We start from the raw sequence: 17,173 nt of genomic DNA, 5'->3' as shown, positions 1-17,173 counted from the left end.
GTCTTTTTACTTCCTGTACATGCTTCCTCAGTTGGTTTGCCTAGTTGATTTTATACAAGGGACGCTATTGGCGGATGACTGAGAAGCTAACCAATCCGAGCACGCAGTTAAGTTCCTGTGTGCTGAATGCAATGTTAACCAGGAAGTCTCATCTCACTCATTCAGCATCAACGTGTTTCATTGTGTAAAGAGTTAAGTTTTGTGCTCTTTTGTGTTTATCTTTGTGCATAGTCAAATCCTTCATTATGGCTCCAAAACGATCTGCTCCTGCTACTGCTTCAGGGGCCGTGCCCAAGTGCCAACGGAAGATGTTAACGTTTGCCGAAAAGGTAAACGTTTTGCATTTGTTGAAGGAAGGAGAAAGCTACACCGCTGTAGGACGCCATTACAGGATCAATGAGGCTATGATTCTTTTTATTTAAAAAGTAGGAAAGGAATATAAGATAGTAGTCTGGATGGCATCTGCTTTAGGGATTTGGATTGAAGACTGCCAGAATAAGAACAACGGCAGTGCTACACAATCGCCTGAAGTGGCTCCTTTAGAAGGGCTGTAACGTCTCCTTTGTTGTGTAGTAAAATTAAACTTGTTATCGGACAAGTCACCGTGTCATTGTTGGTGAGTAACTATAATTAATTTTCTACTTACAGTACTTGTACGTACATTTAGTGTCACTGTACACACATTTACTGTATACTATTTTTCTTGCATTGTACGTATTTATTGCTGGTTGCCTGTTTATCGTAATGGCTGTAACATATGTGATATCGGAAACACTCGATCTTTAAAATATTTAGGTTTTACTGTATATAAACAGTGTGTTTTTATATACATAATTTCAATGAATCTTACCTAATATCTAAGAGAATACAAAGGGATTATGCTGTATAATTCTGCGGGGAATATTTATAAACCATGTGGGAGAGTTTTTATAAGGGCTTAAAATATATAAAAATAACCATACAAACATATGGTTTCTACTTCGCGGATTTTCACCTATCCCCCCCGTGATCGAGAATGGATTACTGTATAGCCAGCTTGTTTCACAAGTGAACTTTACAAGTTGTCTTATCAGTATGTTAAAAAAATTAGAAGTTTGCATTAACTTCCATATGTCTACAGGTCTTCCTTTTAGCCACTTTTCTGCAGGGTTGTCCTTGGTTAATAGTGGGTTTAATAGGACCCTATGATTTCCACAGTGTGGAAGATACGGACGGAATCGCGGAATTAACGCGTAAAAATGGATTTTAGATTTAAAAACAGAAATGTGAGGAATTTAGAAACTGAATGGGTGACTGTTATTAAACTTCCCAATAAATTTAACGATTGAATAATCTATAGTTCTATCATTCAGATACTATTTTCTAGTTTGTTGTTTTTCAAGCGAATGCAATTCTTCACAGAAATTCAGTCATGCCTCTTATCTGTTTGTGCATGTGTTTCCTGTATGTTTTCTCGTTAAAGGCACACAAATTAGCTTGTTGCACAAGACAGAAATGTTGAAGCGAGCAGTATCAGAAACCCTAACTACATCAAAAAAACTAAAACACAAGCTTAACTGCAAAATTGAGGGCACAACAATATCGTGGTGACTTTTAAGAATCTGGACAACTTTTCTGCAAGATTTGCCAGCATACCATAGACTGGACAAGAAAAGATGCTTGCAATTACCACATCAAATCTAAAACCCATCTCAAGAACAAGGACAAATTAAGATCAAAAAGTGTTCCCTTTCAGGTAACAACCTAGGAAACGGCAAAATTGTCCGATGGCAGTATGTAGCCATATGAGTCGGACATACCGCTCGGAAAAAAATGACGAAGATGCATCCTTTCTTTATTAGGCATTGTAAACAAAGAGGCACACTGCCAGAAAATGAGAGCAGTCTGTCAAACTCATTTACCCCATGTCTTTGAACAACATATGGTCATCGTTTTATTTTGTAGTTGATGGAATCACTGATAGTTGAGACCACATAGTTGTAAAAACATAGTGATAGGCGAGTAAACATTTGGCTGTATGGTAATTCTTTTATATAGGCAGTTCTAATTGTACATGATGGATTTACTGTGAATCATTTAACCAATGATATTTAATTGGTATTAACAGTCTTTCCCATAGAAAAATGTTATTGGTGAATGGCACTGGTTGTTAACGGGTTCCCTTTTAAAAAAAAATAACAATGTTTTTGGATTTAATGTTTTGCCCTGCAGTGACGAGGCACACAAGGTCCACATTTGGCTCTTCCATTATAAACTCGGCACCTACAAACCTGGGCAGAAGAGCAGGCTATTCCTCAGATGCAATGAGCCCTTAAAAGTGTGTCTATCTATCTTTGTCTTTCTGCCTCTCTTTCTTTCTTTGTTTAATCCCCAGATTTAGTGTCTTCCAGATTAGTTGGCTTTTATTTTGTAATTAACTATTTTAAGATATGCCATAGCTGAAGATACAGATATAATGATGCATGTTTTCAATCTGTAAACATTTAGAGTTTAAGAATCATTACAAGTAATTTACATAATTGCAATTACACGTACTGAAGACCAGTACTTTTTAGCAGAAGATATCTTTATGGAGAGCTGCAACTTTTCCACCTTTTCACAGGCAGCACTTTAGTCCCTTCACAACATCTTAACATTTTAGCAGTGGTTACAAACAATGCATCATACTATATGAAAACATACCAGCAAGTTTTAAAAGGGGTTATGCCTAAACGGCATACATTCAACCTGGTTGTGTAATGTCATGTCATCAGTTTGGTGGGAGCGACCTGGCAGCACTATAAATACTTCATTGAGGCTGCATCACCAGTGATGTGGATAATGTCTGCCTTCAAGAAGCCTGCTAGGAAAAGGAGATGGGTAATCTTCTTGCCACTGAAAGAGATTGTGCTGACCAAGGCATACCCCCAGGTTCGAGTCGGTAAGGTGCCACTCTGAACATTTTCATCTCTACAAATAGCTGTTTCTGACTAAGAACACATCTGCTCAGGCTGTAACAAATATCCTAGACCAGGGGTCCTCGATCACAGTCCTGGAGAGCCGCAGTGGCTGCAGGTTTTTGCTCCAACCCAGTTGCTTAATAAAAAGCACTTATTGCTAAAGTAACACTTCTGCTTCACTTCAGTGATTTTGAGCCCTTATTGCTTAATTTTGTCTTAACTATTTTAATTGCTCCTTATTATCAATAACATGCAAATGACAAGAGAGAGCAGCATTTCTCCATTTAGCTTATTTACATTTACACCTGTGTGTATTTATCTGCACTATTGGGTTTAATTAAATACTTGGAAGAAAAATTAAGAGAAAAAAGTGAAGGACTGCGAATTACTTGCCCATTTTAGCCTTCAAATCATTTGCATGATAGAAAGGGAAAGAAAATCTAGGATATGAGAATGACCTGACATAGCAGAGTTAATTTCATTTCATAGCTTGTTAGTGCTTTATTGGCAAGAATTGCTTTCTAATTAAGCAACCAGGTCAGAACAAAAACCTGCAGCCACTGTGGCTCTCCAGGACTGGGATTGAGGACCCCTGCCCTTGACCTAAAAGTGAAGTTAACCTTCATCTCAGAAGTATACATCAAATTAGTAACAGCTCTTACAATTCTGGATGGCACTAACTGTCCTACTGCTATCTCCGCATACAGCATCATGGAGGATCTGGGCTCCTACCTGATGAATGGAACTGCAAAATAAGGTTCATTTGAGCTATTGTGCTGTTTCATTCAAAGGAATGTAAAGTGCCATTTCATTATTGTTTGTTTTGTTGTAGCTGTTTCTACTTTATTATAGCAGAAAAAAAAAATCTGACTCAAAGGGAAAAAAAAAATTGAAAACTGAAAAACAAACAAAAAAAAAAAAAGTAATTTGTTAAAAAATAAAACCGATTCCATAGGGCCCTAGCTTAATGCAATGAAAGCTGTCATCAGCAAGTAAATAGGTTGGCTCACGTAGTGTCTCCTGTTGTTCCTAATGTACAATTATGGTACCAATGGCCAACTTTTCTGTCTGTATTTGTGTCACTGAAACTTGTGTGCTGCCATTCCTAAAGTTCATTTATGGGTTCAGAAGTGGCCAAAATTAATCAACTTTGTCAAGAAACATGTCTGTTGTTTTTTATTTTTTGCGGAGATTGAGTAATTCCATGTGACAGATTGCCAAGAAACTGAAGATTTCACACAAAGGTGTCTATTACTGTCTTGAGAAACAAGGGGATTGGACTGGATGTAACCAGCTTAGAAAAAGAAGGGGAAGGCCCAAATGGGCAACTGTATAAGAGGATAAAAACATCCGTGTGTGTGCAGTTTGAGAAACAAATGCCTGGCATGTCTTCATTTGGCATCTTCACTAAATGCACACCGAATACCAGTCTCATCTGTAACAGAGCAAAGATGACTCTGGGATACTGAGCATAATGTACTTTTCCAGTCTTCTGCCTAATGTCCATGTTCATTTCCCCATTTTAACCTTTTTCTTTTTTTTTGCCAGTTTTACAAAATGCTTTTTTTTTTTTTTTTTTTAAACTCTGCTTATTAGGCCAGCATCCTTGAATGTCTTTCCTCTGTTTCAGACAACACTGGTATTTAGCATGTATGTAAAGTTTGTGTGTTTTATTATGTTTACTCAAAGCACATAACATACAAAATGCAAAGCATTTCACCCCAGCCTGCATGAATCATCAGGCTACTTTTTAGCATCCTCACCGGTTAAAAATTTGGGTTTAAAGGCTGTAGTGGTGCTGTTCTGACCTTTCCATTATAATAATAAAATTAGCAAAGCAGAGGGCAAAGCCCTCTAGTTTTTTTATATTAAAACATTACACATCTCGAGTAATATTAAACAAAAGATAAAACATACAGAATTTAAAAAGAGGTTACATTTTTTTCAAAAGGCTAAAAGAAAAAAACTTATTTTTATTAGTATACGGTATTTGAAATTAGGAATTTTAACACATATTACAATATACATTTAGTCGGAATTGGTGCATTTTTAACGACTCTAACTCTAGTAATCCAGTAACTGCTTCTGACTCCCAAATTCACAGCTCTGGATGTATGAGCCTCATAGCATTGCACAACTTAAGGAAGCAACAGGAAAAAAACTAAAGAAGAATTTACCTTGCTAAAATCAGGGACAAGTTTTATCTGGTATTGAAATGAGTGTCTGCTTTAGTGTGAAGAGGAGGACCATATTGCTGAATTTGATGGACTTAGAATATAGATCACATTGTTAAGCGGGTATGTGTTTTGTTGGGTGGAGCAGGCTTCTGGGAGGAGCAGATGCCAGCTTTTCTCTTTGGAATGCTGCTAACGTGTTTCTCAACGACCTCGCTTCTCCTTGTAAACCTGAATCTCTTAGGGCAGTTCACATGTGTCTCATTTATTTCAGACATGTTTTCCACCAAATGCCACTCATTTACTGAGAAGAGAATAGTTCTTTAGTTAGCCTTTCTCTACTATTTCTCATGGGGTATAAGTAGTACTGCTTAGTAGTCTTTATCTGACATCCATTCTGTGATTGGTCATTATGTTTCAAGTAGCATAACTAGTATCCTAAGCTCTTGATCTGTATATTCTAAGTCTAACTCTTATTAGAAGTTGTGTGCCAAAACCTATATGTGCTTTCAGGTACACCTCCCCAGAGATTCTTTTTATGAAAATCGAGCTTAGGTTATTGTTGGAGGGGTCTTCCTTTGTGTGGTTACTTTGAGGATATGGCTGACCTTGATTAGCTGGCAGGAAATACGGCAGTTTCTCAACTTCACAACTCTGTGAGACAAACCACAGTGATGCATCTGCATTGTGAAATATTGCTTGAAATAAAGTTGATGTTTGGCTGGGGCTGTGTACAAGACAGCACTGCAATTTAAACCTTCTTTGTTCAACAGGCAGAGAGTAGAGAGCAGAAGTGGTGTACCCGTGGAGCATTATTTAATATATTGGTGTCTTGGTTTGAGTCTGAGCTTCCCTTCTGAGGCTGCTGCTTAGTTTTCATTGGGAATCAGCTGTCGGGTTTTATTTAGTGTTTCCGTAGTGAGAAAGGTACTCTGGGAGGATGCACCTGTTGAATTTCTTACCATATAAGGGCATGAGTCCAATATGTAGTGTCTGAGTTTACTTGAGTGGCTGGTTGGGCCTGTCGGGCAGCATACCTGCACCGCTGGTGAATTTCAAGTAGGCGCCCAGAAGCTGTTAGTTTGAATATCTATTGAAATGAATGACGTAAGCCAACACTGATGTCAGAAAGGCATTATCTTCAAAAGACCTACATCATAAGGTCTTTTCTCTTACACAAATGCCCCCATCTGAGCTGTGCCCCTAAAACACAATCTTTTAGTCTGCTGCTCATGAGTATGTATCTCGGTTAACCTTTGATGTCATTTACCAGCCCTTTCTAATGGGTGCATGTCTGGGCCTGTGCGTTTGTGTGTCTTTGTCCCTAGGGCAGTGCCAGTTTTGCCTGTTTGTGAGAACGTATGTGGAGCTTTGAATTTGTTTGTGCCTGCCTGTGTCAGTTTTTTTTTTTTTTCCCTTCCCATGTCCGTACAGTCCGTAGTGTAAATAAGGGAAAACTGGGTTAAAGTTTTCTTTGTCACTTTCAATAAATGGGTGATGTTAAATACATATCTGTGTAATCCTTTGACACCATATGCACTTTATAATGTGCAAAGCACTGACCAACCCCCCGTCACTTTTCTGATTGTTTAGGAGCTGGTTCAATAGCTCTACTTTCTACAACATTCTGTCAGTTTGTGTTTGGTCTTCCTGTGCATTGAGGCGAGCAGGAAGTGGCCTAGAGAATGCTAAATGGAGGAAAGTGACAGAAATGTTATTGGAGGCTTCCTGTGCTTTTTACTGTGTGTGTGACTATAAAGCAATGGCCATGTCCAATTCCTGCGTTCTTAACATGCCATTCGTTTTTGTCACCCTTATTGGGGGTTGTTGCTTTTAGCCTCTGTTTTTCAGTAAATGTACTATTAAGTAGGAGGGGTTTTGCTTCCTGCATGCCCCTGTCTGGCCCTCTGTGACCTTGATACTGGTGCTACTGGTGCAGCAGGACTTGCTGCATGCCACACTGCTTGCCACATCTCAGTGCTTCATTGTCTTAAGGAATAGCATTTTGCATTCCTTTTTTGTAAATTTTTCTACTGGTGTCATTGTATGCAAAGATGTTTTGAAGGGTGATGCATTTTCAAGAATGGTCATGGCTGATACACTTATGAATGGAGTAAGGAGTGGACTAATGCTCCCGAAAAAAAGGATTTGTGGTAGGGAAGGCTGGGGAACTGTCGTAAGCTAGTTGGAGCTCAGCGGTAGTATAATTCCAGTACCTAGAGTTATTTTGGGGGTGGGGGGTTGGCACTAATGCTCAAGGGCAAAATTCCATACTGGACAAAATGGGTTGTCTTGTGTTTTCCGTTAACTGACTGAAGCTTTTACATGCCTGTGACACATTCCTGTTCCTGAACGCTTGGTTACTTCTCACACTACAAAGTCCAGCTGGTCCTGTTGCTTGGCAACATCAGGAGGGGAGCTCCAAGGGGCCAGATCAAGTACTTTGAGAATATGTTTAAAACCAAAAAAAATAACTTGATGCATTCTTTGTTTTAAGAAGCAGTGACACAGGAATAGTCTTTTTTTAAATGTTAAAAGAGGGAATTGGCTTAATTCTGAAAGATAATCCAGAAGACCCTAAATGCTACACAGAGGCCACAAACCAGGTGAGAGTGTGCTGCTCTGATTCTCATATGCACAGGCACATCATTTATCTGCTCTGGTCCTTCAATCAACTCTGCTAAGGATGCTAGACCCTGTGGCTCCTAAATAGATAGACCATTCTCCACTTGTTTTTCATTTTGTTTCCCAATTCACAATAGTTTGCCTCTTCATGCATTTAGTGGTGCATAATTCAGCAAGGAATAAGGGACTCAGGTTGTGACCCAGTTACCGTCAGTCGTTCAGTTTGAACCACTCTTGAAAGCTCCCTCCATGTACCACATTCCAAACTAGTGACCTCACCTGGCAGGACAAGTATGCACTGACACAGAACTCTGTGTTGTTTTCTACGACAACCGGCTGTTGAGCCATTCCTTTTAGTGTGTTTCTCGCGTTTTCAGTTCTATATCTGGCATGTCTTTGCTACTCCTTTTTTTAGTGCCTTTTAATTGTTTTTATTGTGCATGCAGTCAGATTCATTACTTTGATCTTGTGCTTTGTCATTCATGTCTTGGGTAACCACTCGCCCACCCATTCTATGCAGACCTGTAAACCAATTGATTTCATGGTCACTCAGCCTGTCTGCTTTCACCAAGTTGGATTGCAAAAAATTTCTCCTCTGGCTGTTTCATGCCGGCAAGCTTGAAAAGAGTGTTACTACCATTTAGTCACGCCCCATGCCTCATCTCACCCTGGCTGTGCAGACACACATCAGCCTGCAAGCTGTATGTGCTATGATGTGACAAAGGTTAGTTTACCTTGGCATTAACGCAGGAAGGAACACTGTAATTAATATATATAACCAGCCTATTCTAAATAGACCTGCCAGCTACTCAATGGGCAGTACACTGTTACGTTACATTTGGTTGCACATAAATCAAACTTTGTGAGTACCTTCTCTGGCTTTTAGTAGTTGTTCCTGCTTTTTTTTCTTTTGTCTTTTATCACTAAACCAAAGTAGTTGTAGAGGAGGAAATATGAGAGTGGGTAGAACAGAAGAGATTAAGGCTTCTGTGCTTTTGAAATAGTGGAACAAGGTTTAAAGATTTTGTATCCATTAATGACATTGATTGAAGGATGGACTTTGGAGACCTATATGCCAATCAATGAGCATCTGTTTGCAAAGAGCACCCATTTTTTGGGTATCTGTGCTTACTCTTAGTTTCTCATAAGATTTTTTTTTGAAGAAAAATAAGTCTGTTCTCAGAATAGTCCTAAAATGATTATTAATTTTTTTTTCTTTTTGTTAATGTGAGAAACCACTGCGTTGTAAATTAACTCTGTTTGAAGAGTGGCCACATTTGCAAAATGTTTGGTAGCTGCTTGGGTGCTTTTTTGACACATCATAACTTACAAAAGAATCTGAGGAAGAGAATTAGACAGAGACTGACCCGTAGTGTGAACAACACTATATTAAATTTTTATTAACTTGTGGCAATTTTTTCTTGAGAAATAATATATTCTACAATGGGGGAAAAAGTACAACATAAAGTAATGGCTTGTTATCATTAATGCGGTGATGCCCATTTTGTAAGAGTGGCTGGAATCCCCTAATTTGCGACTGGTGAATGGTGGCCATTGGAGCATAGAGTGATTTAGGGATTTATCTGGGTCAGGGCAAAGATTTGACATTTATTTTAGCCACCCAACCCCCCACCAGCACTGGTATACTTTAAAGGCCAAGGTTAAACAGTTATAAATTCTTGGAGAAGGTGTGGCCTTTTTACTGTATACTTGAGATAATATGCTTTGCCCATGTTTCTGTCGCAGCATGATTTTTTTTAATGCTTGCAGCTCAGCCTTTTTACTTTTTGAGCTGTCCTTGGTTTGAAGATCAGGCTTAATAGACTTGGCCTATGTTGTACTTTTCCTGTAAATGAACTATAGTGAGCTTGGATTTACCTCGGACTACAGGGTTCGTCTCTCATTGAAAGTGGTCATTATTTTTTGAGTTTATTTAGAAGTTTGCATTAATCAAAAGTGAAGAAGTGTATATTGGCATGTGTGAAATGACTCTTTGCTTTTATGTACTTTTAGACATTTACTGCCTGGTGCAATTCCCATTTGCGTAAAGCTGGAACCCAGATTGAGAACATCGATGAAGACTTCAGAGATGGCCTGAAACTCATGTTGCTGCTTGAAGTCATATCAGGTCAAATTTGTTAGCCAATTTCCTTTGGGAGATGTATGGCTAAGGTTTTCTGATAACATAACCTTTACCTGGCTTTCTCTACTGAGCAGGAGAGCGGCTGCCAAAACCAGAACGAGGCAAAATGAGGGTCCATAAGATCAACAATGTCAACAAGGCCTTGGACTTCATTGCAAGTAAAGGAGTAAAGCTGGTGTCCATTGGAGCAGAAGGTGCATTACACTTCTATCTGTGTGACAAGAAGCATGAACAAGCCAGTCTGGTCAACTGTTTTTCATTGTATTCTTTATACCACTCACGCAATGCTTTCTATTTAGGCTTCTTCTGTTTGAAACGGTTAATGGTTATATAAATGTGTGCAGCACTGTATGTGAAAATGAACCTTAGACAAACTTTGAAAATACTTTTGAAGTTAAGTTGAGTTTAACTTTAGAATTCTACAAGTTAAAAATATCCCTTTCTAAAAATCCCATCAACTAACATATCCAGTGTGCATATGTGCATTATTTTTATTCTTGCCCAATAAAGCGTTTTATGCCATGGGGCTGGCTGTTGATCCTACCTGCCATCTCTGTGCTCTGAATGTACGTGGTACACTTGCATCAAAAGAACCAAACTTGTCCTTCAGCTCTCCTAAAAAGTAAAAATGTTTATCTCATTTGGTCTCTTAGAATTCTATTGAGTTTCTGCTTGTAGCAATGGCTAATGTAAAGAGATAAAAGATCACTTGCAACAACAAAATGGAAAAAAAAAACTGTGCATGTTCTTCTCTCTTGCAGAGAAACACAGCCTACTGTATTAAGTTAAATTGTACTCATAATTTTTTAGGTACACTGAATATTTTGACTTGACTTAAAAAATGGAATGGCCTAATTAATACAGAGAAATTAACCACTTGCATATTTTGTGTATGCATGAGTAGATTGTAATATTTCCAGCTTAAAAAAACACAATGTGGTATTTAATTTTACATTCCACCTGCTGCACAAAAGCATGTTTTTTTTCTCATCATTAGTATGGTATAAAAGCATCCACTCATTTTTTTTTTCTTTTTTCAGACCATCTTTCCATCCATCTACTGAATCCACTTAATCCAAAATCATGGTTGCTTAAGCCAGAGGCAGCCTTGACAGTACTGGGTGCAAGGCAGGAGCTAGCCCTGGACCCTGTGTCTGTTCATTGCAGAACACACTCATGTATGTCCACACTTGACAGTTCCAAACCTTGCTTTACCCTACCACACACCTCTTTCAGTTTTGAGGGGAAATTAATGCATTTGCAAAATACTGACCGACATTGGCAGAACATGCTATACCTGGGAAGGCAGCCTTAGTGGCAAATTCCCAGCCCAGGAAGAACACCAGGGTAGCCATCAAGTACACACAATGTTAAAATTTTTAAAAACGTGAACAAACTTGTGTCCGTATTTAGCTGGTCCAAGGTCGCTTTAAACCTTTTGCAAAATTCACTGCTTTTGTCTGGAGTGCCCCATTTTGGGCTGCGGGAACATTGGGGCTATATCTTCCTATTAGAACTTGGTGTCAGGCTAAGTCCTGGTGTCCCTACACCCATATGCCCTCATCAGCCCGGGTCTTCATTGCAACCTCTTAGCTGCCTGTTACAATGTTGAAAAATGATTAGCCTCTTCCCTGTCCTTCATAGTTGAAGATAAACTGTTCATTTAACACTTTACCTCCAGCCATTTTTCCTTGGGTTCTCTCTTTATGCATTTTTCCCCAGAGCATCCTCTGTGTGACAAAGTCCATTAGCCTTTATATCTTCCAACTGCCATGTATAAATATTCTTTTAGTACCATTGTGGTAAAGTGTCTTTCTTTGGAGGCTTGTAGCAAAGCTGCCCTCTGTTGCTTTTGGTGGTGCCTTTTTGCTTGACATCATCTTTTTCCATTCTGCCAGAGGTCCATGTAGCAAACAAATCAAATTTCTTGGGCTGGGATGAAGCATTAATTAATATAAAAATCATTAGTTCAAATAATGAAATATTTTCCAGTTGTATTGCAAACCTGCAATATATTATGGAGTTCAGACATCTTTGGCTTGGACCCGAGGTTTTTCCGCCCAAGAGTAAACTGGACGAATGTATACTATTTATTTGGAAAGCTTACTAGCATACTAATGAAAGTAATTGTAATTCCAAATTATATCTCCTAAAAAGAATTAGTTCCAGAATAACCCAGGTGGATGGAGATACAGATAGATTGATTTTATATCAATCGATCTATCGATCGTCTCTTTTTTAAATAAAGTATTAAGTTAGAACATGTCCACACAGTGTAACATTTAGGTGCCTAAGGGAAGCTGGCTTTTTGGGATCAGCTTTTAAAGTGCAAAATAATACACAACAGAACTATTGTATGCTAGAAAATGAAACCCATCAGCACTTCCTTTCCCTTACTTTACGGTTTTAAAAGATTGTTCATTTCAAATTTGTTTACTTCATGACATTTAAAAAAAAAAAAAAAATAAGTAAAAATTACTTGTGATTCCATGTAATAGTAGAGCACATAAAATGCACATTCTTAAATAGCATTTTACAGTACTATGAAATAAAATATCAAGCCTAAGTAAGCTTCCCATTGCTGCAGTAGCCTTTGTATTCACCAGATTCCAAATTATTTAAAAATAATTGATGTAACTGCTGCTGGCTGTAGAGCATCTATGACTAATTATAGTTAAGTGTTTTTTAAACCTAGATTTTAACTCCTCTTTCACAAAATGTTATGTTAAAGACCACTCGTCCATGCCCTCAAGCATCTGATGGCACAGCAGGTTGCTGGCCAGGTACTTGACTCTCCTGGTGTTTCAAGAACTTGTATTGGGGATTTGTTCAACTGTTGAGTGTCGTTCTCAGATGTGTAAAAAGAAGAACATTTACAACTAAAAATAAACCTCTCTAGACAAATTTGAAGAAATAATCACTAATTGAGGTCACACAATGTTTCACTGTTTTCAGAAAAAACACCTTGAAATTTCAAAAATGTGTACAGCATGCTGTATTCAAAATAGCTCAACAAATTTCCTGGAAGAACAAATGTACCTTATTTTGATAAAAATTTTTATTGATTGTAATTTGTATATATACTTAGTATAAAATGCCAAGGTCTGTCCATCTGTCGCACAATTAATGTTGGGGCTAATACCATTGTTCTTGGTCTTAATTGAAGGCTATGTCTTGATACGTTCTGGAAATTGAAAAAAATCAGGTAGTGACATCCTCAGCAAAGTGACCCGTGATTGTTGGTTTATAGCAGCAAAAATGTGACCTGGTGGAAAGAAAAAGAGCAACATCTGCTGAACATCAAGCAAATTGTTGAGGCCAATTATGTGTCCATCTGCTGATTGCTAAGTATGAGATGCAGAATGCAAGAACAGCAAAGACTAAAAAATGCATAACAACAATCACACATTGTGTTTACTGCTGTTTATATCTAGCCTATTGTTGGGTCAGATATTTCTCTTCCACTAGAAGACAAGATGCTGAACCGCATTGACAAGCAAAATGTAATCCTGAATATAGACCAGTTGAGCTGAGCAGAAGTAAAACCTGTTGGCTCATAGGCATGCAAGAGAGCCCCAGAGACAGAAATGCATGGCAACTATTGAGAATATCATCAATTAGGTAAAACTTCCCACCATATGAAAACATTGATTTTTACATCCTTACATTGATGTTTCCTTGACCACCACCACTTAGCAAAGTTACATCAGCAATTTGATCAATGGCAAGCTTTTTTTTCTCCATATTGAAAACCAAAAAAAAAGTGCTGCCAAAGTTGGAAAGTTCTGCTAGCACTGGATGAGCCACCAGAAGTCATAAAATAAATTCTAGAGTAACTGAAAAGAAGTAACTTTTTAGAAAATGTAAGAAATTTCAACAGCTCCTTACCTTTTAACTTGGTTATTATTTTCATTTTAAATTATAACTGTTGGTCTGTGTATTTCACTAGTTTATTATGTAGTTGTTTGAACATACTCTTAGGATAAAATAGATGCATTTGCTAAACTCATTATTTTCCTGAATGATCTTTGGCAACTTAAACAGAGGTGCTCCAGCAAGACTGGGTACCCTTCTTGAATCAGTCTTGAATTCTTCACTCACACACACACACACACACACACACACACTCTCTACTCCTTCAATAACCGTGTCCTTTCCAAACCTTTTCCCACAAATTGTATTTCTAAGTTCTCTAAACAGATGGATCGAATGGAGCAAAATCTAGGCTTTAGGTTGAAGAGGAAGAACGAGTCACCTGACCTTTGTGATTGCTTTGTGGATTTATGCATTTTCTTGTTGAAGAAACTTTAGCAGCATATTTGTAAGGATACACTCTTCTTAAATGTTTCTCCATCTTTTCCAAAACTTTGAATGTAAAGTTGAAGTTGAGTTGGTAGTTTGACTATCTGGCATTACCTGCTAAAGGGCTATCCCTAACCTACTACTTCCATTAAGAAATTAGGTAATGACAATCCTTTGAGTATCTCTCTCTTTCTGTCTCTTATTTCTGGTTGAAAGTAACAAATACTTTTCTCGTCACCTATAGTAATTTGTGACCAAATGCTTTCACACTATGCTTTGTAAGGACAGAGCAAATAAGAACACCTCATGTCTGAACACAGTGTTCTATAGTACAGGTTTTGCGAAATGTAAGGTGCACACTTTTGAATTCCATACGCCATCTATAATGTTGTTCACGTTCCTTTGGATACTTAAAGCTCTGATGCAAACTTTGTGGTTGTAAACTTACCTTAGGAAACCAATGAATTATCATCCTGGAGTGACTACTGTTGTTAATTAGTTGAGATTTGTCAAATACTACCTGTGCTTTTATTATCAGCAATTTTTCAATACACATTTTTAACTTCTGTAGATATGTTAGGAGCTTCTACTACCAGATTGTACGTGTGTATTTTTATATATATATATATATATATATATATATATATATATATATATATATATATATATATATATATATATATATATATATATATATAAATAAAATGTACAAACCGGATTCCAAAAAAGTTGGGACACTATACAAATCGTGAATAAAAACTGAATGCAATGATGTGGAGGTGCCGACTTCTAATATTTTATTCAGAATAGAACATAAATCACAGAACAAAAATTTAAACTGATAATATGTTGATTCAGAATTTCATGGTGTCAACAAATCCCAAAAAAGTTGGGACAAGGCCATTTTCACCACTGTGTGGCATCTCCCCTTCTTCTTACAACACTCAACAGACGTCTGGGGACCGAGGAGACCAGTTTCTCAAGTTTAGAAATAGGAATGCTCTCCCATTCTTGTCTAATACAGGCCTCTAACTGTTCAATCGTCTTGGGCCTTCTTTGTCGACCTTCCTCTTTATGATCGCCAAATGTTCTCTATAGGTGAAAGATCTGGACTGCAGACTGGCCATTTCAGTACCGGATCCTTCTCCTACGCAGCCATGATGTTGTGATTGATGCAGAATGTGGTCTGGCATTATCTTGTTGAAAAATGCAGGGTCTTCCCTGAAAGAGATGACGTCTGGATGGGAGCATATGTTGTTCTAGAACCTGAATATATTTTTCTGCATTGATGGTGCCTTTCCAGACATGCAAGCTGCCCATGCCACACGCACTCATGCAACCCCATACCATCAGAGATGCAGGCTTCTGAACTGAGCGTTGATAACAACTTGGGTTGTCCTTGTCCTCTTTGGTCCGGATGACATGGCGTCCCAGATTTCCAAAAGAACTTTAATCGTGACTCGTCTGACCACAGAACAGTCTTCCATTTTGCCACACTCCATTTTAAATGATCCCTGGCCCAGTGACAACGCCTGAGCTTGTGGATCTTGCTTAGAAATGGCTTCTTCTTTGCACTGTAGAGTTTCAGCTGGCAACGGTGGATTGTGTTCACTGACAATGGTTTCTGGAAGTATTCCTGAGCCCATTCTGTGATTTCCTTTACAGTAGCATTCCTGTTTGTGGTGCAGTGTCGTTTAAGGGCCGGAGATCACGGGCATTCAGTATGGTTTTACGGCCTTGACCCTTACGCACAGAGATTGTTCCAGATTCTCTGAATCTTTGGATGATGTTATGCACAGTTGATGATGATAGATGCAAAGTCTTTGCAATTTTTCGCTGGGTAACACCTTTCTGATATTGCTCCACTATCTTTCTGCGCAACATTGTGGGAATTGGTGATCCTCTACCCATCTTGGCTTCTGAGAGACACTGCCACTCTGAGAAGCTCTTTTTATACCCAATCATGTTGCCAATTGACCTAATTAGTGTTTATTGGTCTTCCAGCTCTTCGTTATGCTCAAATTTACTTTTTCCAGCCTCTTATTGCTACTTGTCCCAACTTTTTGGGATTTGTTGACACCGTGAAATTTTGAATCAACATATTTTTCCTTTAAAATGATACATTTACTCGGATTAAACGTTTGATCTGTCATCTACGTTCTATTACAAATAAAATATTGACATTTGCCATCTCCACATCATTGCATTCAGTTTTTATTCACAATTTGTTTAGTGTCCCAACTTTTTTGGAATCCGGTTTGTGTGTGTGTATGTATGTGTGTGTGTGTGTATATATATATATATATATATATATATATATTGCACAGAGTGCGGTTGTCCATTAAATGTGAGAAGCAGCACGTAAAGAACAGTGATATTACCATTTCCTGTTTTGTATTAGAACACTTTATAGCGCAAGTTGAAACAATTTCTGTGATGTGATCTAGGTGAACTCTGGATAAGAATGTTGCAAAAATCAGTAATGTTTAAAACTTTAGAAATATTTTTAAATCTATTTAACTGTATTCAGATTTATGTAAATATTTTAATAGCATTTTATTTTGAAGCAATTAGAAACTGTGATATTGGGTATTATATTACTGCTAATTTTGTGTTTAAATAATCCAGTTGGAGCTGGGGCTGTGGATTTTGAAAGTGATAAGAGGGTTGACTCATTTAGTAGTAGAGCCAGTAGCTTAAACTCTGCAAAAAGCATTGAGTTGTAATCAATTTAAGCATGTTTTAGTTAGTCGGCTTTTTTTACTCTACTGCACATTATACAGGGAGTCAGTTTAGCTCCCTATCTGTTGCAAAGGAAGCAATTCATTGTACACAGATCAGCTCAGTACTATCTTTGCACAGTAGACTACTGTACATATTAATAAACAGATAATTTGGAAAAAAAATTTTGAAAGTGTTGACAAATACAAGCTTTAGAAACCTGCTATTGTAGAGATTCAGTTGTTCAGATGAAAGCATTTTTTAAGTTG

General features: G+C 37.8%; 1 protein-coding gene across 6 annotated transcripts in view; it reads left to right on the top strand.

The window, feature by feature from the left end:
• The window catches only part of LOC120540168 (alpha-actinin-4), a 60,865-nt gene that overhangs the window by 27,304 nt on the left and 16,388 nt on the right, over positions 1-17,173 (top strand). For all 6 annotated transcript variants that reach the window (XM_039770717.1, XM_039770715.1, XM_039770712.1 and 3 more), the window contains exons 2-3: positions 9,752-9,866; positions 9,956-10,075. In XM_039770717.1, the coding sequence (XP_039626651.1) occupies positions 9,752-9,866; positions 9,956-10,075 (235 nt within the window). The remainder of the gene's footprint in view (positions 1-9,751; positions 9,867-9,955; positions 10,076-17,173) is intronic.

The sequence above is a fragment of the Polypterus senegalus genome, chromosome 12 (assembly GCF_016835505.1).
Source record: "Polypterus senegalus isolate Bchr_013 chromosome 12, ASM1683550v1, whole genome shotgun sequence".
Taxonomy (NCBI): domain Eukaryota; kingdom Metazoa; phylum Chordata; class Cladistia; order Polypteriformes; family Polypteridae; genus Polypterus; species Polypterus senegalus.
Note: the sequence above shows the minus strand (reverse complement) of the source record. Positions and strands in the feature narration are given on the sequence as shown.